The 24,727-nt window shown below is 47.9% G+C and overlaps 1 protein-coding gene across 1 annotated transcript in view; it reads left to right on the forward strand.

Moving 5' to 3' along the window:
- Nucleotides 1–9,467: 9,467 nt before the first annotated feature.
- Nucleotides 9,468–24,727, forward strand: part of Ccdc69 (coiled-coil domain containing 69) — a 24,584-nt gene continuing 9,324 nt past the window's right edge. Inside the window, exons 1-2 of the mRNA XM_005350052.3 lie at nt 9,468–9,589; nt 24,035–24,119. Of these exons, the coding sequence (XP_005350109.2) occupies nt 9,542–9,589; nt 24,035–24,119 (133 nt within the window). The 5' untranslated portion in view covers nt 9,468–9,541. The remainder of the gene's footprint in view (nt 9,590–24,034; nt 24,120–24,727) is intronic.

Consider the following 24,727-nt stretch of genomic DNA (forward strand, 5'->3'; position numbering starts at 1 on the left):
CAGCTGGTGTTTTTAGCACAAAAACCCAACTTTAGCCATCCCGACTCCCTAGGCTCTGCCACCTGCCTCACCAATTAAGAGTAACAGTGAAAAGCAGATTTCGTTTTTCAATGTGGTCACACCACGAAGAGGAAAAGATAGAGGATCCGGTGGCCCAAGTCCATTTAGGGGGGTACTTTTTTCCTTTTCTTTTTCTTTTTTTGTTTTTTTGAAACAGGGTTTCTCTGTAGCTTTGGAGCCTGTCCTGGAACTCCTTCTGTGTAGACCAGGCTGGCCTTGAACTCACAGAGATCTACCTATCTCTGCCTCCCAAGTGCTGGGATTAAAGGCACACGCCACCACCACCCAGCCTCCTGCACCTTGTTTTAGGCATGGTTTGGGATCAAGCCCGGGCCCCCAGGCATGCTGTGCTGGCCCTCTACCCACTGAACTCCATGACTATCATCATCTTTCGATATGGGAGTGTAGGCTGTGACTTTTACAGATCCTGTAGTGGCAGGCGTCATGGTCAGACCAACTTTACCATTCTTGGTCAAGTCACTATTTCTTCCTAAAGGAAGCCACCCAGAAACTCTCCCTTCCCCCGCTGCTAACTTCAACAGGGGACGATCCCAGTTCTTCCAGGTTCTCTGTCTGGCGAGGGAATGGATTTCAAGATGCCTCTGAAGTGGTCTAGTTCAGTATTGTTAAATCAGGTCAGCAATCTAGCTCTGACAAGTCGCCCAAGAAGAGGTGGTGTCCAAGCATTTCTTCCACTCTGCCTTCCTGATGGGTTCCACCAAGGTCAGAGACTGTGTGTGTGTGTGTCACGAGCACATGAGTGAGCGCGAGTGTGCGCACATGTGTAGGTGAGGGAGTGCAGGGGTACACATGCCTCTGGGCAGCAGCTACCATTTTGCCCATTTTTCAGCTCTCATTCTTACCTACTGAGAGAAGTCTTTCCAGACCCATTCCCTGCTGTTTTTACGAAGAGCTGGACTAAGCGTTAAAAGTCCCTTCTTAAGCCTTGAGGGCTGGGTTCAAATTATTAATTTACCAATTATATTAATTTACTATATTAATTTACCAATTTGTAGTCACAAACCCTTTGAAAGCCCATTACAATTTCCAGAGCACTATACCGCCCATCTCATCCATTTATTCCGCATGCATTTCTCGGGTAGGACAGTACCAGGGCATCCAATCTGAGATTACACAACAGACAGTGCCCCAGAAGCAGCAGCAGCAGCAGCATCCACTGTTGACCTCAGAGCTGCGGGGATTCAGTCCGCTCACAGTCACCTGAAGTGCACACTATTTTCCAGCAGGGGGCGGCCGCGGCCCAATTCGTGCCTTCTCTGCAAGACGCACACTAGCCTAAAGTGATTCTTTAAGACTAAGGAGGAAATCCAGACTCTCGCTTGCACTCTCCGAACTTCAGGGTGAGCAGCTAATTGCAATCTTTATGAAAGACTTCATAAACTGAAAAAGATCCGTAGGACAGACGGACCCTAAAAATCTCAGTGAGGGAAACAGATGCTTACTCAGGTTTGGGAAATGATCCTCAGCTCCTGACTTTGGGTCCTGGTCCTCTGGTGTCTGCAGTCCCCAAGAAGGCCTGCTTGGTTCTACAGCTCCCGCAAGGGCGGGCTTCAGAAAGCTAGTCCCACTGTGAAACCCGAGCAGGAACCAACCACATTGTTGTTAAGGAGTCCCCAAGCCCTACACGAATAGGTTTCTAGTTCTAGTTAAGAATAAGTTTCTGTTCCCTAAACCTGGTGTACAACACAAAACATGTTTTTAAACAGGGCGGTGATGGTGCACGCCTTGAATCCCTGCGCTCAGGAGGCACGGACAGGTGAGTTGGAGGCCAGCCAGGTCTACAGAGGCAAGTTCCAGGACAAGCAGGACTACACTAAGAAATCCAGTCTCAAAAAACAAAACCAAGCAAACATAGTTTTACACCTACACTGAACTCGTGACCCCTTGATGCATGGCTATGCTTTGCCTTACAAAATGGTTTTAGGGTACCTTGATCTACACCCTTGACCACCTACCCCACGATGTATAATTTTGCTTTTATTCTTTTTCATTGTATTTTTCTCACCGCCCCTGTAAACACACTTACAGCTGTTTTCTACTAACCTTGTAGCTCTTTCCTATAAAGGGGACCTCAAAAAGCTAGCCCCGGAACTGCTCTCTCAAATCCCGACTTGGGGTGCACCTCTAAAATAAGGCCTGCTTTACTTGGTTAATCATCGTGGGATTGGTCTTTCTCCTCGCATATTTGGAATTAACACTACCAGCACCGGGAGCTCTGTGGGCTGGGGAAGTCGCCAGGCAGGACCGGGAGTAGAGTTTATTTTTAGCTGCTACAGTGAGCCTCAACCTTATTTAGACATGGGGCGGGTGGGTGGGCAAGCGGGTGACAGGGTGAGCTGGAGGCTGCAGGACAGGGAGGTCTCCAGCTCCTCTTACCATTGCTCTGCCCTGCCCACCCCGGCTTACAATCCTTCCTGGGAGGCTAGGAACAGCAGCCCTTGCTGGCTGTCCCTAGTGCCATGATGCTCTGCAACCTACCTTGCTTCTTCACCAACACTTGGCGCTCCTCTACCCCCCCACCCCAGGACTGGGTGCTGTCCCTTCTTATTCTGGTGGTTAGAGTTCAACTCATGGAATTCTACAGATCTAGGTTCAAATCCCCTGGATGACTCTAAGTGACCTACCCTCTTGAAACCCAAGCTGGCTTCTCTGCCTCCTCTCTCTCTCTCTCTCTCTCTCTCTCTCTCTCTTGACAGTTTCTACTGGAAATCGAACACAGTAGAGCCTCCCACACGCTAGGCAAGCACTTAGTCCCAGGGCCTAAACTGCTGCTTCACCATCCCACCTCCCTCGTTGGTGCCGAAGATTGAAAGTCACTGAGTAGACATAGAATCTAGCCTACCAAGGTCAGTCCTCAGTCGGTGATGGAGATGGAGATTGAAGTCATGGGCCTTGTAACAGTGCGCATCTGGAGTATGAATTCATGAAGCAATGTGCAGAGAAGGGGATTTGGGGAGGTGATTAGAACATAAGGCTCTCTGACCTCATCAGTGATAAAATTTACTGAAGGGGTCTTTTTTTCTCTGTGGCTTTGGAGCCTGTCCTGGAACTAGTTCTGTAGACCAGGCTGGTCTCGAACTCACAGAGATCCGCCAGCCTCTGCCTCCCGAGTGCTGGGATTAAAGGCGTGCGCCACCATCGCCCGGCCTACTGAAGGGGTCTTAATCTGCCTATTGGGAAGCAGTGGGCAAGGGAATTGGGACCTAACTGAAGGGAGTGGCCCTGGGAGGCTGCTATGATTTGAATATGAAATGCCCCCAACCAGGTCAAATGTTTGAACCAGCAGGTGGCCCTGTTTGGGGCTGTTGTTGATCTTTCAGAATGTGAGGCCCGGAGGAAGTGGCTAGCTAGGTGACAGGCTTGAGGGCTATGGCCTGACTGCACTTCCTGCAGGAGCCTTCGTGGCTTCCTGGTCAGTCACTGTGTGAGGGTTGTGGCCACCAGGAACTCTGCGCCACTATCTCTGTTGCGCCTTCCTTGCCATGCTGAATTCCGTCACCACCATTCTCTAAAATGAAAAGGAGGGGACTGGAGAGATGGCTCCGTGGTTAAGAGCATTGGTTGCTCTTTCAGTGGACCAGGGATGATTGGTTCCCAGTACCCACATGATGTAACTCCAATTTGAGGGGATCTGACACCTTTTTCTAGCCTCTGAGGGCACCAGGAATACTCACAGTGCACAGACATACTTGCAGGCAAAACACCCACACACATGAAATAAGTTAAATAACTCTTAAAATTAAAAAAAAAAGAAAGAAAAAATTAAAACTTTTTGTTGTTTATTTTTTTCGAGACAAGGTTTCTCTGTGTTGTCTTGGCTGTCCTGGAACTTGCTCTGGAGACCAGGCTGGCCTCAAACTCAGAGATCCACCTGCCTCTGCCTTCTGGGTGCTGGGATCAAAGGTGTGCAGTACCACTGCCTGGCAGAAAAAAAAAACAGTGTTATTGAGGAATAATGGGTGCACAAAAGGCTGCACGACTTGAATGATTCTGCGCACAACCCGCACTCAGATCCCCCACGTCAAATCACAGTCAAGACCGAAACTGCCGAGTCTCCCTGCGCCCTTTCACTTTGCTTTCTCCGCTTTGTTTTACAGGAGGGACGCTTAACACGTGAGATGATCCAACTTAAGTGCACAATAAAGTGTTTTAAGTCTTCTGTGCTGCACAGCAGATTTCTAGTGCAGTAGGTAGGGGTGTGTGTGTGTGTGTGAGAGAGAGAGAGAGAGAGAGAGATGCTCATGCATGTGTGTGCACATGTACAGTGTGGATGCATGCTCCTACTTGTGCTTATCAGTGCACGGGCATGTGGGGTCAAAGGTACTTATCAGATCTTGGTCACTCTCCACCTTATATTGGAGCAGTGTCTCTCAGTCGAACCCAGAGCACACCAATTCAGCGGGTGTGGCCCTGGGGATCCCCTGTCTCCAGCCTCTAAGTGCTGAAATTACAGTCAGCTGCTCCGCTCACCAGGCATTTACGTGTGTGCTGGTTAGTTTTTATCAGCTTAACACAAACTATAGTCATCTGGGAGGAGGGAACCTCAATTGAGAAAATGCCTCCATCAGATTGGTTACTAGGCAAGTGGATGGGAATATTTTCCCGGTTACTGATTAGTGTGAGAGGGCCCAACCCAATGTGGGTGGTCCTGGTTTGTACAAGAAAGCAAACCAGGAAGTCCTGTAAGCAGCTTCCTCGGTGACCTCTGCTTCATTTCCTGCCTCCAGGCTCCTGCCCTGACTTCCCATTATGACAATTACCTGGAAGTGAGAGCTAGACAAACCCTTTCCTCCCCAGGCTTTTTTGGTCACAGTGTTCGCGTAAAGGCAATAAAAAGAGAGCTAGGACTATGTGCGTGTTGGGGAATCTGAACTCGGATCCTCATGCTTGCATGCCAAGTGCTCTCCACACCAAGTCCTTCTCCCTAGCCCTAAGAATTAACTTCTCTGGGAACCAGTTCCGACTCATTTAAGGAGGAATATCTGCCTCTGAAAAGGGACCAAACAAAAATCCTGTCCGATCCCAATTAAACGGTCCTGATTATCCAGTCTCTTGGGACCTGTCCCCAAGCAGTCCTTGCATAATTTTATGAGCCGGGCGGTGGTGGCGCACGCCTTTAATCCCAGCACTCGGGAGGCGCTGACCTGTGTAGCCTCTGTTTGTACATCTCAGAGGTACTCACTCTCTGTAAAACCACACTCCTGAATCAATAACAGGTTGGACAGTCCTGACTGGGTAGTGGGTTGGGGCCCCACATGCTCGTGCACTGGTATGCACAGGTAGGAGCATGCTCGTGCACTGGTATGCACAGGCAGGAGCATGCATCCACACTGCTCTCCGCTCCTAGATCTTCCAGACAGCTTGGAAGACGCCATCAAATGTCCCTGATTCAAAGGTGCCTGGTGGTGGTACATGACTGTTATCACAGCCCCCAAGTGGCAGAGAAAGCCCAGTCCAATTTAGTGCATTCTAGGCCATCCAAACTTGCATTGCAAGACCCTGTCTATTAAAAAAAAAAAAAGTGCATGCAGGGGAAAAGCTCAGGCAGTAAGGTTTTCCAAGCAAGAATGAGAACCTGAATTTTATCTCTAGTACCTGCATTTTAAAAAAGCTGGGTATAGGGCTGGAGAGATGGCTCGGGGGTTAAGAGCATAGGCTGCTCTTCCAGAGGACCTGAGTTCAATTCCCAGAAACCACATGGTGGCTCACAACTGTCTACAATGAGATCTGGTGCCTTCTTCTGGCCTGCAGGCATACATGCATAACAAATAAATAAACCTTTTTTTTTTTAAAAAGTAATTAATTTTACAAAAAAAAAAAAAGCTGGGTGTGGTGTGTTACACTATAATCCTAGACAGCTCAGCCTCCTGGGCTAGTTCCAGCCAGTAAGAGACCCTGTCTCAAAAAGCAAGATGGAAAGTGCTTGAGGAATGCCAGCCAAGGTCCTCCTCTGGTTTCCACGGATGGGCACACATGGGCACACACACACACACAAAGTGCCTTGAAGAGGTAGGGTTGAGGCTTCTTCTTGTAACCCTGCCCAGTTTTCAAACCGTGACTGAACTTGGGGTCCCCCAGCTACCCAGGATGCCAAGGCTCTCCCTCTCTGTGCAGTTACTTCAGTAAGAATTGTCCCCAGAGGGCTGGTCCCCGGCTACTGTCCTTAGATTCTGCCCAGGCCCTGATTAAAGAGATACTGCAATGTTTTTGTTTTTTTTTTTTTTTAAATAAACGTGTTGTAACCAGAGGCCCCAGTAACCACAGTATCCTGGCTGACTATGCCTCGTAGGCTGAGAGCCAAGAGAAGCTCTCTGGCACCTTGCATTCTGGGAGCCCAACAGCCAGGATAAGGCCTAAGAGGACCTGGGGGAGGCAGTCCCGCTCCCTCACCAACTCCCTCTAGAACCATTCAAGTAATCAGACTCAGGGCCAGTGCTTTCCACCCACTCCTCCCCAGTGACCTTGCACATTACCCGTCTGGCCTTGCCATGGTCAACAAGATAAAGTCAAAACACCTTGCCCAAGTGACCAAGATCACTGGGAGTTTGCACCTCTGGCCACATCAAGGCACTGAGACCTCTGAAAATGCCCTTTCCCATATGGATGAGAAGAGCCTATGTGTTGGGGAATATTATTTTAAAGTGTGTTGTTTATGCTGCATTTGCTTAACTCTGTGAAGCTGGGTTTTTTTTTGTTTTTTTTTTTTTTGCCTGTCTAAAAAAATGCCTGATGGTCTAAAAAGACCTGAACGGCCAATAGCAAGGCAGGAGCAAGAAGAGGCGGGGCTGCCAGGCAGAGAGTATAAATAGAAGGAGGCCCAAGGAAGAAGAGGAACAAGAAAATAAGGAGAGGAAGACTTTAGGGCCAGGCACCCAGCTACACAGCAATCCACAGAGAAAGAAGTAAAGCCTGGTCTACAAGAGCAAGAGCTAGTGCCAGGACAGGCTCCAAAGCTACAAAGAAACCCTGTCAAAAAAAAAAAAAAGTATACAGAAACAGAAAAAGACAAATAAGTCCAGAAGCAAAAGGTAGTCAGGATAATTAAGTTAAGAAAAACTGGCAAGAAATGCTAAGGCTAGGCATTCAGAATTAAGAATAAACCTCCATGTGTGGCTTATTTGAGAGCTGGGTGGTGGGCTCCCCTAAAGAGCCCAAAAGAACAAAACATCACATCACAGCCATGCTCAGACTGCAGAGCCCAGCGCAGCCATCGCAGGCTGACGCAGTGCCCAGCCTTCCTGCTCCCAGACAGACTTAGTCATTCCTTCTGCTCCTGTGGTATTTTTCCATCATCTGTCCACCTGGACCAGATGCAATGGCCCTTCCTCCAAGTATTTTGTTCAACTTGCATGGTGGAGATGGAGGTAGAGATGGGGGGTGCATGCGAAAGACAGACAGACGAGACGGAGGCCATTATTTTACATTTTACGTGAATGATTTCCAGCTTTTGTTGAAACTTAGCTGACTTGAGAGTCAAATGGGATGGTGCACGCCTGTCCTCCCAGCACTCAGGCGGTAGAGGCAGACGGATCAGAAGTTCAAGGTCCTCTTTGGCTGCCTAGTGATTTTGAGGCCAGTCCAGAACACATCTCAAAGGAACTGAACACCTGGGCCAGTGAGATAGCTCTCTGGGTAATGGAACGTGTCAACAAGCCTGACGTCCTGAGTTCAATCCCCAGCACCCACAAGACAGAAGAGAACTGGCTCACTCCCTCAAGTTGTTCCAGGACCTACACACAAACCCACATACACACACAATTATAATAATAATTACATTTATTAAAAGTATTGTATTTGTCATTATAATAATAACCATTATAATATTATTTATTATGATGATAAATATGCTTCTGGGGGTACATTCAAGACAGGGTTACTCTGTATAACAGTTCTGGCTGTTCTGGAACTCTTTGTAGACCAAGCTGGCCTTGAACTCACAGAGATCCACCTGCTTCAGCCTCCCTGGTGTTTGGACTCCATGCATAAGCCACTATGCCCAGCTCACTATTGTTTTATGCTCTGTGGAGGGACCTTGCCTTGGGAGGTCTTGTGTTATTCATTACTCCGAGTCTATTCTGTCAATACGCTTCCAAAGAGTTTGTGGCCCTGACACTAATTTTCCAACCAGCACCTAGCACTCTTCGGCCACGCTGATTTCCAAAGCTGTTACTGTCTTCCCACATGCTGCTCTCTGCAACCTCAGCCAGTAGCTCAGAGAAGTCAGATAAGAGCTCCTTGCCCCAGATTCTGACTTTGTTGTCCCTATTCCTGCTGCATCCGACTTGTCTGCTGCCAAGGTTGCTGTGTCTGTCCCGAGGAGAGAAGAGCACGTCACAGATCTTATGAGCTGGGGAAAGCTACTACCCAGCCTCCTGGACACCTTGCAATGAAAGTGGGTGTCATTTATTTGTTATAAAGCGGGGTTTGGGAGGACATTCTACCTGGGCTCTGGGTCTTACCACTAACATTGCCACTCTTTGAAGTATATTTTTATTCCACTTATTTATTGAGTTTGTGTGCCTGAGAGAGAGAGAAGGAGGAAGGGAGGGGGAGGGAGGGAGGGACAAAGAGAGAGAAATGGCCCACCTATGGAGGTCAGAGTACAAATTTCAGGAGTCAGTTCTCTCTTTGCATGATGTGGGTCCTGGGAACTGAACTCAGGTCATCAGCTTAGTAACAAACAATTTTACTCACTGAGCCATCTTGTCAGTCCATTTTTAAATTTTAATTAATTTTATTTTGAGGCAAGGTCTCACTCTGAAGTCCAAACTGACTTCCAACTTGTGACTATCTTGCCTCAGCCTTCCAGGTGCGGTGAGCCATCTTGATCGACTTTTTCAGCTTAAAAAAAAAAAAGTATTAGATTTGTGTAGGGGGGGGATGGTCAGGGTATGTGCCATGGCATGTATGTTGATTTTCTTCTTCCACATATGGGTCTTGGGAATGGAGCACAAGCCAGGTTCGGAGGCAGCTGCCTTTACTCACCGAGCCTTCTAGCTACATGTAGGCGCAGTTGTGAGCCACAGGATGTGGGTGCTGGAAGTTGAACTGTTTTGCACAAACAACCTGGCTGTAGCTCTCAGTGATAGGGTGTCTATAGCCCCGCCTGACCTTGAACCCCTTCCCATAAGCCCCCAGACTGTTCTCGAACTTGTGATCCTTCTGCCTCCACCTCCCCAAAATAGGGATTACAGGCATGCACCACAGCGCCTGATTTAATTGTTTTCATTCTTTTCCCTCTCAGCTCTTTCTCATCAGGGGGTCTTGAGAACCATCTTTTGCTCCTCGAGATACCGAGGTGCTTCTAATGTGGAGCGCCTCTGGCACCTGCCCTGGCCCGGCCCCGGCCCCGGCCCCGGCCCCGCGCAGGCCCTGCTCTTCCGGCATTTAAGGCGCGTAGCCGGCGCGGCTGCAGCTCCGAGTAGTTAAGAGTCACAGCCGGACGGACGCACGAAGCAGGATGGGCTGCAGGCACAGCCGACCCAGCCGCTGCAAGCGTGCGGAAAAGGTACTGGGCACCGGGACACGGAGGTCTGCCTTGGGGTGCACTCAGAGGGACGGCAGAGGACACCGAATGGACAACAGTCGGGGGCTGGCACGGAGACCGGGGTGCAGGGACGGGGATGATCTGTTCCCGCCCCGTGCTGAGCCAACCCGGCAGCCGGCAGCTGAGTTGACACACTCAGCCCCAGGCAAACTGAAGCTGACCTCTGCTGTCCCAGCAGGGAGATGACTGCTGTGTCTGTGGCCGGTGGTCTTAAGTGTGGGGCTGTCACTGTGCTGGCGAGGATCGGACGCTTGGCCTCTCTGAGTCTTGAGCTAAAGTCTAAAGGCCCGCAATCTGAGAGGTCCACTGTCTTGCCTCGCCTGCATCTCTTGAGACCTGTTGGAAACCTAAACTCCCAGGTCCGCCTAAGGGTTGCTAGACACAGCCTGCCCCTTAACGGAGCTTTGCCTCGGATCACTACGCTCTTTAGAGCCTGGGAAGCGGGTCAGGGCCTCCTGCAAGCCCCCAGCAGTGTGCGTGGGCTGCCCTTAGGGTAGCTGGGAGGGGCTAAAGAGGGAGGGGATCTGTAGGCTTCTGCAGCTCTCTCCTCCCTTCCTGTCCCTCCCCCAGGGACCTGAAGCTGGGTTAGGGCCCAAGAGACTGACTCAGGTTTCTGCCCCTTGAGGTCTGAGAAGCCCCAGGAGGTTGGAGCCCAGAAACAGGACCGTGTCTACAGAGATAATAGCAGGAGGCCCAGGGAAGGGAATTGGGACCCTGGAGTCCTGGTTCTGTTTCCTATTGCTCTCTGCCAGTCCCTCCATCCCAGCCAGGTGGGGATGGATAGCTCCTGACTTGATCAGCCCCCACTGTGAAAATGACTAAATTTGTAATGAACGTCAGCTCTTCTGTGTTCCTGTCATCTGTTTCTGTCTTTAGCTTTGTCAGTCTCTACCCTGCACTTTCAATGACTTCTTTTCTTTCTTTCTTTCATTTTTTTTGTTTTCCTGTCCTTTTTTTTTTTTTTTTTGAGACAGGGTTTTATGTAGCCAAGGTTGCCCTCAAATTGGGTATGTAGCCAAGGCTGGCCTTGAACTACCAATCCACCTGCCTCTCTCTCCCCAGTGCTGGGATTACGAGCATGCCCTATCATGCCAGGCTGTATGTTTTTGCTTAGTTTTAGAGAAAAGGTCTCAATATGTGGCACAGTTTGGTCCCAATTTTTCAATTTTCCTTAGCTGCCCCAGTGTTGAAATTATAGGTATGGGCTACTATTCCTGGCTTCCAGTGACTACAAAGCCCTTCATTCTTGCCTCAAACAACCTGGCATGTCTGCCCTGCACCCGTGTGCCTTTGCTGGGTTCTGTCAATCACACTGCCTGTTAGCAGGACAGCGTGCTGCTTCTTGGCTAAGTTTCTACCTGTTCCTACCTCTCCTGGATGGTGCTTTTGCTTAATTTCTAAGGCAGGTGTCAAGTCCTGAGCACCCAATCCATCCCAGCAGGCTGCCAATACCCCTGGGGGATGGGACACCAGAATGGAGGCTCAGGGGCCACAGGGTCAGACCACAGTAATGACTCACCCTGAGAATTTCACTTCCTGCTCGGCCTCATGAAGGCCCTGAGAACCAGGTTGAGTTATGGAAAGACGCTTTCCATATTACATGTGTAGACAAAACTGAGGCTCAGAGAGGAGTGATGGCAGTCGGATGCTAGGGTGAGGGGGCTGCAGAGATAGCTCAGTGGTTAAGAGCACTGGCTCCTTCTCCAGAGGATCCAGGTTCAAATCCCAGTACACACATGACAGCTCATAACCATTTTAAATTTCAGTACCATGGGATCTGACCACCCTCTTCAGGCCTCTGTGGGCATTCGACATGCCTGTGGCACACAAACATACATGCTGGCAAAACACCCATAGTCATAATTATTTTTTTAAAAAAAAAGTTTTTCCTAATTAAAAAAATATAGAAGATCTGCTGGATGTGGAGTCAACTTTAATCCCAGCACTTTGGAGGTAGAGGCAGGTGAATCTTTGTGAGTTTGAGTCCAGCCTGGTGTACATAGAGAGTTCCAGGACAATCAGAAGTACATAGAGAGATGTGTGTGTATACATAAATGTGTACATATGAATATGAATGACTAGCTTTCTTTATATGCCATCTAGCCTGCACACACACACACACACACACACACACACACACACACACACACATTCCCCCACCCTCCACCTCCTTGTACAGAGAGAGCATGGAGCAGGTGCCGAGGAGTGCAATGAGGGCCAACTGGGAGTCAGGCCAAGGCTTAGCCTGGCATGCAGCAGGAGAGTGTCCTGGACCGAGTGGAAGGCTTCTTGGGTGGGGAAGTTTGGCAGGAGTTCCCCCAATCAAAGCTGAGGGCTTAAGGGAAGTCCGAGCTACAGAAAGCCCAGGATGCCGGGCTTGTGCAGGGTGGGGTGGCTGGCAGCGGTACTGGCCTTGATGAGAACTCACCAGGATAAGAGAGACTCAGTTTTTGTCAAAGCAATTTTCACAGCTACAGGCACAGATAAGAACTGTTACTTGTGATTGAAATTGAAGCCCTAGATGCAAGCTACACCCAAGCTTCCAGCCTGGGAAATCCACTCCCGCTTAGCTATGTAATTGGGACAGGATCCCGATGGTTGGGACCTCCCTAGCACCCCCAGCACATAGAGGGCTGTGCCCCGTGGCTCTGCTGACCAGGCGCTCTAGGCCTTACCGAGAAGCCCAGCCTGGGACTGTCTCTTTGGCTCAGGACATGCTCATATCCTGGGAATAGGAGCTGGGCTATAACTCAGTGGCTAGAGACCTGGCTTCCATTCACAGCACCACACAAACTGGGCATGATGGCAGAGGCCTCTAACCCCAGAGCTTGGAAGGTGTGGTAGGAAGGTCAGAAACTCAGGGTCATCCTCAGCTACAGTGAATTCAGGGCCAGCCTGGTCTACATAGCACGTTTCAGACCAGTCAGAGCTATACAGCGAAAGCTAGTCTCAAAAAACAAACAAAAAACAGCAATGAGAAAGACTTCATCCGCCCCCCCCCCATATAGGCTTCCTTTTCTCATGTCCTGTGTATATATTTTTTCATGTATTGTGTGTTTGTGTGTGTGTGTCTATATGTCTCTGTGCACACACATGCCACTTTGTATGAGGAGGTCCGATAACAACTTTCAGGAGTTGCTTCTTTCCTTCCTGGGGATCAAACTCAGGTGGTCAGTGTTATCCACTGAGCCATCTCAAACACACACAACAAAACATGTTTGTATGTAATAAATACATAAAATGTCTTTTTAAAGAACGTGGCAACCATTTGTGTGCCCACTCCACTGGGTTCTGAGTCCCCATGGCCTTGCCTGAGGTCACAGATCTACCTGAGTGACCTTGCCAGAGACCTGGCTTCCCTGGCTCAGTGTAAGAGAGTCACAACCTTGGTTCCTGTGTCTAGATCTGCAAAGCTGATGAGAGGTTAAGTGTTCCAGACCCCAGAGGCCTGACTGGCAGGTGGTCAGGCATAGAATTAAAGTTGCCATCTAAGGGTGCCACTGCCTGCGGCTCACCTAAAGAAGCAAAGGAGTTTGTGAGGACAACAGACACTCGTGCTGGCTGAGGTGGGCAGGTGTGGGGGCCTGCAGTCCAGGTCTGACCTTGGAACCTCCGTTCTCAAGGAGCGAAAGCATCCGCTCTTTGCTGAGCTAGGACGCAGGACCCTGGCCACTGGGAAAAGCTAAAGGGAGCCAGATTTCCATTTCTTGTGCGGAAGTAATTGGAGAGAGAGAGAGAGAGAGAGAGAGAGAGAGAGAGAGAGAGAGAGAGAGAGAGGTGAGTTCATCATCATTAGAGGGCTTCAAGCAAAGACCAGATGTCCTTTGGGTAAGAATAGTAGAGGTAATACAAGCCCCGGATGGCAAACATTTACAAGTCCACTTTGCAAGCCTAATATTTCTTATCATTGCAATTTAAGGGTGGTGGTGGCGCACGCCTTTAATCCCAGCATTCGGAAGGCAGGGGGATCTCTGTGAGTTCAATGTCAGCCTAGTCTACAAGAGCTAGTTCCAGGACAGGCTCCAAAGCTACAGAGAAACCCTGTCTTGAAAAAAGAAAGAAAGAAAGAAAGAAAGAAAGAAAGAAAGAAAGAAAGAAAGAAAGAAAGAAAGGAAGGAAGGAAGGAAGAAAGGAAGAAAGAAAGAAAGAAAGAAGAATAGATTTCAAAAATTTAGAAAGGTAGGAAGAAATTTGGAAATTGCTTCTAAGCTCACCATTAAGAAATAGCCTCTATAAAATACACTGGGTGAAATTCTCAAAGAATTAGTACGATTTAAAAAAAACTAAAAAGAAATAGCCTGATTTTCCCACATATGTCATATAGATGAGGGTGACTTTTAAGATTTTTGTTGTGTGTGTGAGAGAGGGGGATGCATGCACACACATGCCGGCACCCTGAACACATACATCTCTCAGATCCCTGGGAGCTGCAGTTACAGAATGTTGTGTACTGGGAACTGAACTCCTGTCCTCTGTTAGGCCAGCAAGAGCTCTCAACCATCTAGCCATCTCTCCAGCCCTGAATCTGGGACTACGTTGCATTGCATATGGCTAGTGCTCTCCCGGGGCCTTTTTCCCATGTGAATTAGTCTGTAGAACCTCTTTTTAATGGTCCTGGCCACGGTCCTTCTTGTTTAGCCGGTTTGTGTGCGTGCATTGATTCTTTACAGCCCTCTGCCTTTGCTAGCGAGGAACTTCCTGCGTTCTCTCCTTAACCTGGGGCACAGCGACTTTGTCCCTAGATCAGCAAAAGTCTCATAAACAATGATGTCTTGGCTGGGACTTGAAGGTGGGTAAGGATGAGACTATCACTGGCTAACCATGATATGCAGGTGAGGGTCCCAGGCAGAAGAAATACAGGGCGCATTTGACCTTTTCTCTGGGGTTGCCAAAGGCATGCTGGTCAGGGAGCGTGAGACCAAGCTGCCGGCCTGATCAGGCAGCAGCTGTCTCGGCCCCTTCTGCCCTAGCCACTACTGACACATCACACCAGCACACACATGGCCTCTGTTCGGTCCATCACAACAGCACTGGCCCTTACATGGCCTCTGAGCCAACGATTTTAGCCAGAAAATATGTCCCATAAATCAATCATGCTGGATGAATCCAATGCAAACTTCCATGCACAGAGCCCTCTCAAAGACTCATGAGGTTTAGCTACATGTTAGACTGTGTTAGATAGCTAGACCTTTCAACCTAAAATGCACCAGAAAAATTGCTAAGCATTAGGTCCTAGAAATGCAACCTATTCTGGGAGGACACTGACCTAGCATAGTCAGATTCCTGGATTCCATCCCTACTACTCCATAAAGCTGGGTACATGCCTATAATCCCAGCACTAGGGAGGTGGAGGCGTGAGGATCAAGAGTTCAAGTTGCCAGGCCGTGATGACACCCCTTTAATCTCATCTCTCGGGAGCAGAGGCAGGTGGATCTCTGAGTTTGAGGCCAGCCTCGACTATAGAATGAGTTCCAGGACAGCCAGGGCTACACATAAAAATTAAACCAACAAAACAAAAAGAATTCAAAGTTAAAAAAAAAGAATTCAAAGTTATCTTAAGCTATATAGTGAATTTGAGGGTAGCCTGAGCTACACTGTATAACAACCTGACTCAAAAAAAAAAAATCCTAGGAATCATTGCCTTTGAGACACAACCTTCGGTGACATGCCTTCTGAGCTGATGCATGTTCTTAATTATGCTTTCTAAATTCATGGTTGTACTTACAGGAGGCTAGAATCTTTCCATAAGAGCCTGGCATGCTCCAGCCTCCTGGAAACACACCCATGTTTGTTTCCATTGGTGTCACGTTTGAGCCTGCACTTCTGTCGGCTTGGGGTTTCTATAGCAATAGCTTAAAATGGTGAAAGTTCAAGTTCATTGCCCAGGAGAGCTGTTTGAGTCCAGCATGTGCATCATTGGGTGACAGGGACTACGCCTGATATGGGTGTTCATAGATCATATGATGAGAAGTCTGTAATCTGCCTGGAAACAAGCAATGGTCAATAGCACTGGGGAGGTAGGGGCAAGAGGATCAAGAGTTCAATGGCATCCTTACTGTATAGCAAGTTGGTGGCCAGTCTGGGCTACGTGAGACCCTGTCTCAAATAAATAAATAATAAATAAATAAATACCTAACCAAAGCCTGCCTTGGGAAGAGTGGGCCTGTGCTGCAAGGCTGAGTGACCACCGTCCAGGCTGACACTTCACGAGGACTTAGCTTTTTGTCCCCAAGGCCTGCATTATTCTCTCGGTGTGCCCCACCCTCAGCACTGTGAGTGGTCTTCCCAGGATGGGTGGAGCACCTCCTGGGAACGGGGAGATGGTCCGCTCTTCAACTCTTCCCTTCTGGGTCCTTGGGCTTCTCTCTGTTCACTGACTGCCTGGGCCACTGTTAAACTCCAAGAGAACTTGCTTCTGTTTGGCACAGAGCCTCACTATGTGGTCCAGGTTGGTCTAGAACGTGAGTTTCTCCTGCCTTGAATGACAGGTGTGCTGCCACACCTGGCTCTTCTAGATGAGCGAATGGCTTTAAGTGATACCGGCCAGGAAGCTGGCTTCTGCACTTTCTGATTGCAAATGTCCTGCTCTGGGCAGCCCATACTCTCTGTTCTTGATAAAGGGGCCTCTCCCTGCTTGCAGTGAAACTATGTGACCAGGGCATATTGATGAGAGGTAGCAGTTGGGCTGGCATCCTGCCCTCCTGGGCCAGTGGTTCTCAACCTGTGGATCGAGACCCCTTTGAAAATCACACAATCCTTTCTCAGGGGTCACCTAAGACCATCAGAAAACACAGATATTGGGCCAGGCAGTGGTGATGTATGCTTTTGATCCTAGCACTTGGGAGGCAGAGACAGGCAGGGCTCTGAGTTCAAGGCTAGCCAGATCCACAGAGTTCTTTCCAGGACAGCCAGGGCTCCACAAAGAAAATCCTATCTCAAAAAATAAAAAAATAAAAATAAAAAAAAACAGAGAGAGAGTATAGATATTTACATTATGTTTACATTATGATTTATAACAGTAGCAAAATTATAGTTATTAAGTAGCAACAAAAATAATTTTATGGTTGGGGAGGGTCACCACACACAAGAGGAACTGTATTAAAAGGTCACAGCATTCAGGTTGAGAACCACCATCCTAGGCGTTTGATTGTCTGTTGAATGGTTCTGGCCTGGGCTGCTGGGAAGCATGATGATGTGAAAGACTCCAGGCTTGCCCTCATCCCCATAAGCAAGGACCCTCTTTTCCTCTACTCCAGAGATATCTCTTCCATGATGCTCAAGCAGCCGAGTGTGTCAAACCTCCAGTCCCCTCCCTGTTCAAAGCAAACACAGGCTGGGACTGATGATGGATGAGATGGCAAGATGACATCACCTTATCCCCAATTCCCATCTACAGCATAGCAAAGCCAGAAGGGCTCTTTGGTTTCCTATGGTCCAGTGCCTGTTTCCTAATGTCAGAGCAGTGGAACCACTCATCCCAGGCTCCTGCTACCGTGCCTTCTCTGCCATGATGGACTATGCTCCTCAAACTCTTAAGCCAGAATAGATCTTTCCTCCTTTGTATTGCTTCTTGTCAGGCATTTAGTTACAACAATGAGAAAAGTCACTAAGAAAGGGTTGCACCAGGGCCTCGTACAAGCCCTGCCAATGAGCTATGCCCCATCCTTGCTCAAGCTTTTGTAAACCAGTGTGCTCATAAAATATAATTGGATCATTAAAAATAGGAATACAGGGGCTGGAATGATGTCTTGGCGATTGATAGCAAGTACTGCTCTTCAAGGGACCTGAGTTCTGTTCCCAGCTCCAAGGTTAAGTGGCCCTCAACTGCCTGTAATCCAGGACATCCTCCACCCTCTTGCGGCTCCATGGGCACCTGTGCTCACATCCACATCCTAACACAGACACATGCATATACACGTGATTAAAAATAAAATACATCTTTTTAAAAAGTAGATATAATGTCAGATATGGTGCATACACCTTTACCCCCAGCACTTAGGAGGCAGAGGTAAGTGGATCTCTGTGTTTGAGGCTAGCCTGGTGAACCTGGTGAGTTCCACACCAGCCAGGACCTGCCTTAAAAGAAAATTGGTCATGGCAGTTCACATCTGTAATCCCAGCACTTGGGAGGTAGAGGCAGAAGGATCATGAATTCAAGTTCATCTTCAGCTGCACAGCAAGTTCAAGGCTAGCCTGGGTTACATGAGACTCTGTCTTAACAAAAACAAAAAATCAAAAATAGAAATAAGGGGCTGGAGTGATGGCTCACTGAAGAGCACTGGCTGCTCTTCCAGAGAATCTAGGTGTGAATCTAGGCACTTGTGTGTGACTCACAACCATCTGTGACTCCATTTCCAGAGGATTCACAGTGCTGTGTTGTCCTCTCTAGGTTACAGACTCATATAGTGCACAGACAGACATGCAGACAAAATACTAATATACATATAGTTAAAATTTTTTTACATTATTTGTTTTAGGGGTATGGAGGCTTTGCCGGCATGTACATATATGTACCACGTGTACCTGGTGCCCAAAGAGGTCAGAAGAGGATGTTGGCTTCCCCAGGAGCTGGAGTTACCAATGATTATAAGCCACTTTGTGCTTAGAACCAAATCCTGGTCCTCTGGAAGAGCAGCAAGTGCTTTAAAGCACCGAGCCATCTCTTTAGCCCCTAGAAAAAAAATTTTTGTTTTATTTTTTTGTTTTTTGAGACAGGGTTTCTCTGTAGCTTTGGAACCTGTTCTGGAACTAGTCTTGTAGACCAGGCTGGCCTCGAACTCACAGAGGTCCACCTGCCTCTGCCTTCCAAGTGCTGGGATTAAAGGTGCGCGCCACCACTGCCCAGCTAGAAAATAAATTTTTTTTTTGTATATTCTGCAGGCATCAGGGAGCAGGAACACATGTTTTTCCTGATTTGTCTTTATTTACACTTGATTTTGAGTCTGCTTACACAATGACAAGTAGTTGGATTTTCTCACTATGTCTAAAAAATTATTCATTTGTCCTTTTAATGTGTCAGTTTCATTCCAGGTGTATTTGGGAGCATGTTGCTATATTCATATAAAATTTAAAGAAACCCTGAGACATCATGACATTCCTCTTTATCTCAGACTCGGTGTTTTATTGAGATGAGGTCTTGCTGTTTAACTCAGACTAGCCTGGTGCTTCTATATGAGCTTAGGCTGGGCTGATCTCAAACTCACATCACTCTGCCTCAGCCTTCCTGACTATATAATTACAGGCATATACCACCTGACCCAGCTTCCTAGTAAGTCTGAGTTATATGCTCTAGCCAAATGAGATTTGTTTCAGTGAAGTAGATTCATAGAAAATAATTTTTAAAGAAAGAAATAGCCTAAACACCTCACAGTAAGATTAAAAAACTAGAACTGGAGAGGTGGCTCAGAGATTAAGAGCACTGGCTGCTCTTCCAGTCATCCTGAGTTCAATTTCCAACAACCACATGGTGGCTCACAGCCATCTGTAATGAGATCTGGCGCCCTCTTTAGGCATGCAGGCATATTTGCAGGCAGAACACTATTCACAATAAATAAATAAATCTTTTTTAAAAAGATTTAAAAACTAAGTTTATTCCCAGAATATTTCACTTAGCTCATTATAATTAATATATTTGCAGACCAATTAATGTGACATGATAAATATTCATAATGTCTGAGAAATTAAGGTATTAAAAACCATACATAACACCACAGCTCCAAATATGGATATGCAGGTATATAATATACTCTGCTGTAGTCCAGGCTTATGTATCCCAGGATTTTACTTTTACATTTTTCTGTGTTCTCCCTAATCTCTAAAGCAAATGCTAACTCCTGTGTAACTGGAAAAAAAAATCGCATTATGTATTAATGTTGAAGAAAGTGCCAGGGGCCTCAAGGGTGATGTAGTTCAATGGCAAAGTGCCTGCTTACCACACACAAGGCCCTGGGTTCGATTCCCGCTGTATCAGGAATGCAGAGGATGGGGAGCAGAGACTAGGAACTGCCTGGAGGGAGTCCCAGGTGTCACTGTGCAAGTGCTAGCCTGGAGAAGCTTTTGTCAGGCCCTAGAAAGGCTATGACCTTCTTGCTGCTGGCAGATGCTCCTGGAGACAAGGTCTCCTCTCTGTAGTGATTGTTACGTGGAAGAACACAGTGTTTCCTGAGTTTGTGACTTTGTTTCAGATGATATACTGTGAGACCAGAGGCAGCCTGGGATCTCTGCCACGCTCTGCAGGGCCGGTTCCTGCTGTTTCTCAGACACGCCGCCAGAGCCTCCAGCATCTGAACTCTGTGTTGTGCTAGATCTGCAGGTGTTTCTACCATTCTGAGGGAGCTGAGGTCTGGAAGCTCATGCCGCAACACAATCTGAGTTTAAGATGTTTCCAGAACCCCAGCCTTCTTGACAATTACTTTAACTAGCATTTGTCTGTGTGGTTCTGCACTGACTGCTTGTTGTCCGGTGTCATTTTTAAGAGTTATTTGTATTTCTATGTCAGTGTATTTTTATGTTAGTGAATGCCATGTGAATGCAGGTTCCCATGGAGACCAGGAGAGGGTGTCAATTCTCCTGGTGCCGGAGTTACAGGCAATCATGAGCTGCCTGATGTGGGTGTTGGGAACTGTACTCTGGTCCTCTGGAAGAGCAGCAAATGTTCTCTCCAGCCCTGGGTTGGTCCTACTTTTTGTTTTGAACTCTCCATGTAACTCTGGTTGGCCTCGAACCTGCAATCCTCCTGCTTTAGCCTCCTGAGTGCTGGGATTATAGGTGTGCATCTCCACCCTGTCAAGGTGAATTCTAATTTGAAATACCCCCCAATGAGACCTTAATTTCCTTGTTTGTCATAACCAGAGCTTCATAATGCTATTTTTTATTTCCTCTGTGTATGTGTGCATGCGTGCATGCGCGGTGTGTGTGTGTATGTGTGCATGCGTGCATGCGTGGTGTGTGTGTGTGTGTGTGTGTGTGTGTGTGTGTAGCATATACTCACATGCAATGACACACAAGTAGAGAACAGCTAATAATATTGGCCATCAGTTCTCTCCCTTCCACCGTGTGGCTCCTGAGCATTGAATTCAGGTTGTTAGATCTGGTGGCAAACTCCTTTACCCACTGACCTAGCTCACCTGCCCTACTTTGGCTATTTTTATAAACATCTCATAATCCTTTTGCCAAGAAGAAAACCTGTGGGGCCAGGGAGACAGACAGCTCAGCAGTTAAAAGTACCCACAATTCTTCCAGAGGAGCCAGGTTCGATTTCTAGAACCAACAGGGCAGCTCGCAACTGTCTATAATGCCAGTCCCAATGGATCTGATGCCCTCTTCTGGCCTCATCAGACACCAGGCACACACGTGGTGCACAAATACACATCCAGACAAAAGGCTCATACATATTAAATAGATAAATAAGCCAATAAATAAACTTTTTAATTAAAAAATAAAATTTAATTTTTAAAAAAGAAGGGAACCTTTGGGACTGGCGAGATGGTTTAGGAGGTAAAGGTATTTGCCTCCAAGGCTGATGACCTCAGTTTGACCGCAAGGACTCGTGGTAGAGAGACCTGACTCCCCACGCTTGTCCTCACTTCTCTATACATGCACTGTGGCATGCACACACACACATATTTATAAAAATAGAAGAATAAAAATGAAAGCCATGATCTCGGGGCATTTGCTTCAGGGTGCATTGGCTGCCACCCATAGAGCAAGCAGCCACTCTCACCCAGAGTAGGCATGACAAAAGCCAGTCCTTGGTGCTGATGGAGTCAATGCCTTTGTATGCCATTGGCATGGTTGGATTGGGTTGTTGAACTGATCCTAGAGAGTGGACGGAGACAGAAAGACCAAAATCAGTTCCAGACACATCACCTCTGGCCTGCCGACTTCCTGCATTTAGTAGTTGGCTCAAGACACTTAAGGTATCTCAGTCTAAGCAGAGGCCTGGCATTGTTGAAGCCACAGCCGCTCCATCTTCCTCCTCACTGTGTCATCCACAATGGTGACTGCACAGTTGAAGGGAACATATAGCGAATGAGAAAGCTTTGGTGTTAAGCTCCTTTGCCATGTGAACGTGGCCACATCATTTCGTCTCTCCTGGCTGAGACAAAAGATCAGATGTTAAATACAACTACAGATGAGTATTGTGGTATTCTCCCATAATCCAAGGATTTGGGAGGTGGAAACAGGAGGATCATGAGTTTGAGGCCAGCCTGACAAATAAAACAAAGCAAACAAAAAACCCAAGCACAGTGCTTCAAAGATGATTTACCAGCTAAGGGAACTTGCTGCTTTACCAGAGGACCCAAGCATCCATGACTGACAACTGTCAGTCACCCAGGTCCAGGAGACAAAATACCCTCTTCTAGCCCCAGAAGCACCCATATGGATGTGATACACACACACACACACACACACACACACACACACACACACACACATCTCAATCCACATATGCATAAATAAAAATAAAGCAAACAGGCTGGGTAGATAACTCAAGAGATAAGGGCCCTTGCTGTCAAGGCCGATGACCTGAATTCTGTCCCTAAGACCCACATAGTGAAGGCAGAGAACTGGCTCCCACAGGTTAACCTCTGGCCTCCACACATACTCACGCTTGCTAAATAAAGCATAAAGCAATTTTATGAAGCATTTTTGGGGTGTAGCTCTCTGGTTAAATGCTTGGCAAGCTGGGAGATATTTAGAAGGTTGAAAGTCCAGGATAGATAACAAGCGTGAGATTAGAGGCGTCTATGGCATTTCTGCGACACCTCCCTGACACAGAAGCTTGAAAAATTATTTAGGAAAAAAACATGCAGGAGGTTTTATGCAATGATCAGATTGTGTTAGTCAGAAGTCAAAGGGCATGGGGACATAAGGAAAGTAATATAGAAAATTCAGCTTAAAACCAACTAGAGCAGCCATGGCCCAGGGTTTCCTGTTCCTCCTCCTTAGCTCAGTCATGAGCCCTTCCCATCTATCTGCCTCAGTTTCCTCTCTTGCTCTTGAAGCAGTGGGTAAAACCTTAGGCAGATGTACGAGTATTTTCTCACTATCATCAAACTGGCCGTCTTTAACCGTACATAGGAAACAAACTCAGTCTTCAAAATTCTGAAATTTGAATCTTTGCAAATGAACCTGCATAGTTTGAAACCAATTGCTTCGTTACATTGTGTAGCCTTCTGTTTGTTGTTTCTTTGAGAGCATCTCAGGTACCTAGGCTAGCCTCAAGTTCACTACGCAACCAAATTTGACCTTGAACTCCTGGACGTCCTGCTCTACTGACCTCACACACCCAATGCACAGCGAGATTTTTTAAAATTTATTTTTATGTGAATTCATGCATGCGTGTGTGTGTGTGTGTGTGTGTGTGTGTGTGTGTGTGTGTGTGTGTGCAACTGTCTGTGGAGGCCAGAAGGAGGGTGTCAGATCCACTGGAGCTGGAGACACGGTTAGTTATGAGCCACCAGGTGTGGGCGCTGGAAACAGAAGTCAGGTCCTCTGGAAGAGCAGGGAAGACAGCTACTGAGCCATCTCTCCAGCCCCACAAAGATTCGTTTAAAAGAATTTCTGTTGGGCTCTATTAGTTTACAGACAGACTTGAGGGTGCTGCCTCAGCGCCAGTGTCTTCTGGGAGCCCCCTGAATACACTGCAACATTGGTTGCTTAGATGACCTTTCCAAAGCCCGCCTTTTCTGAAAGGGTGAGTCAGATGTGCGCATCTGTGGGGCCATCGTGGATTTTGATAATACAACTGTCCTGATGTTGCTGGCCCCACCCCTGACCTGCAGCATCCTTAACTGTGAGACTTATTTGAATGAGGAATGCCTGGGGAGCTGTCCCCAGGGCACACAGGCTCCTGATAGAATGCTGTTGTCTGATCCTGGCTCCCAAAGTTCACTGGGACTGCCACACATCTCAGGTGTGGGACAGTGAGAATGGCTGTGAGCAGTCAGTGGGAAGAAAGTGGTCCGGACTCCTGCTGCTGCTGTTCTCTGGTCTCTGTGAGCCTGTCTGGGGCAAGGGGAGGGGGGACCCCAGAGGACAGATCAGGAACCTGGCAACATAAGGCAGAGCTGAGCTGTAGCCTTTAGAACTTAAAGTAGCGTCGGGGGGGGGGGGCATGCTCCATGTCCCCAACAGAGGCCTGTCCTGCCCCATGGAACATCACCAATAAAAGACTCCCAAGACCCTTTCTACCCAGGCAATCCTCTGGTAACTTATCTGAGCCTAGGGACAGCAGGCCCTCTGGGGCCTGCTATGTCTCAGAGGGCTCTGTCCTGTCCCCATCATCTCTCCCGTCAGTCATAGAGAAGGTAGGGCGCTGAGCATCCAGGTTGTACGCTGTGAGCAGTTGAGAGACTGCTTTAGCCCATCCCGTCTCACTCCTGACTCCACTTTTCACTCTAGGTGGAGGAGACACAGACAGAACTCCTGGAGACACTGGACAAAGAGGGAAGGATCCTGGAAGGCCGGCATGAAGAGGCTGGGCAGGGTGAGGACCGAGAGGGCCCAGGGGGCTCCTCAGGGGGCCCTTGGCCTCAGAGGGGTGACGGGACTTTCTTCCTGGGGTGGGCCTTTAACATTCTGTCACCAGGCTCTGTTTTGTTCTCTGCTTTCTTTTATTCGAGCATCTCCTCCACCTGTTTCTCTTTGCTTTTCAAAGCGTCTACAGGAAATCTACCCAGCTTAGGTGGGCGTAGCTGCACACGCCTATAATCCCAGCAGTTGGGAGGTGAGGCCACGCAAGGATCAGGAATTCAAGGCAAGCCTCTGCTACACACAAAGTGGAGGTCAGCTTGGGCTATGTCAAACTATATCTCAAAAGGGGAGAGGTCAGAGTCTAGAAAACCCAGACGAACGAAATCACTTTTTATAACCACCTTCCGTCCCTACAGCGATGACTCCTAAAAATTACGGCTGGGATGGGGCTAAGGAGAAGGCTCTGTGGACAAGAATGCTTGTGGCACAAGTGTGAGATCCCCAGAACTCATGTAAAGGTGGACCTCTGTGTGCGTCTATAATCCCTGCTCTCATGACCACTGTGTGCGTCTATAATCCCTGCTCTCATGACCACTGTGTGCGTCTATAATCCCTGCTCTC

This window comes from Microtus ochrogaster, chromosome 7 (assembly GCF_000317375.1).
Source record: "Microtus ochrogaster isolate Prairie Vole_2 chromosome 7, MicOch1.0, whole genome shotgun sequence".
Lineage (NCBI taxonomy): Eukaryota > Metazoa > Chordata > Mammalia > Rodentia > Cricetidae > Microtus > Microtus ochrogaster.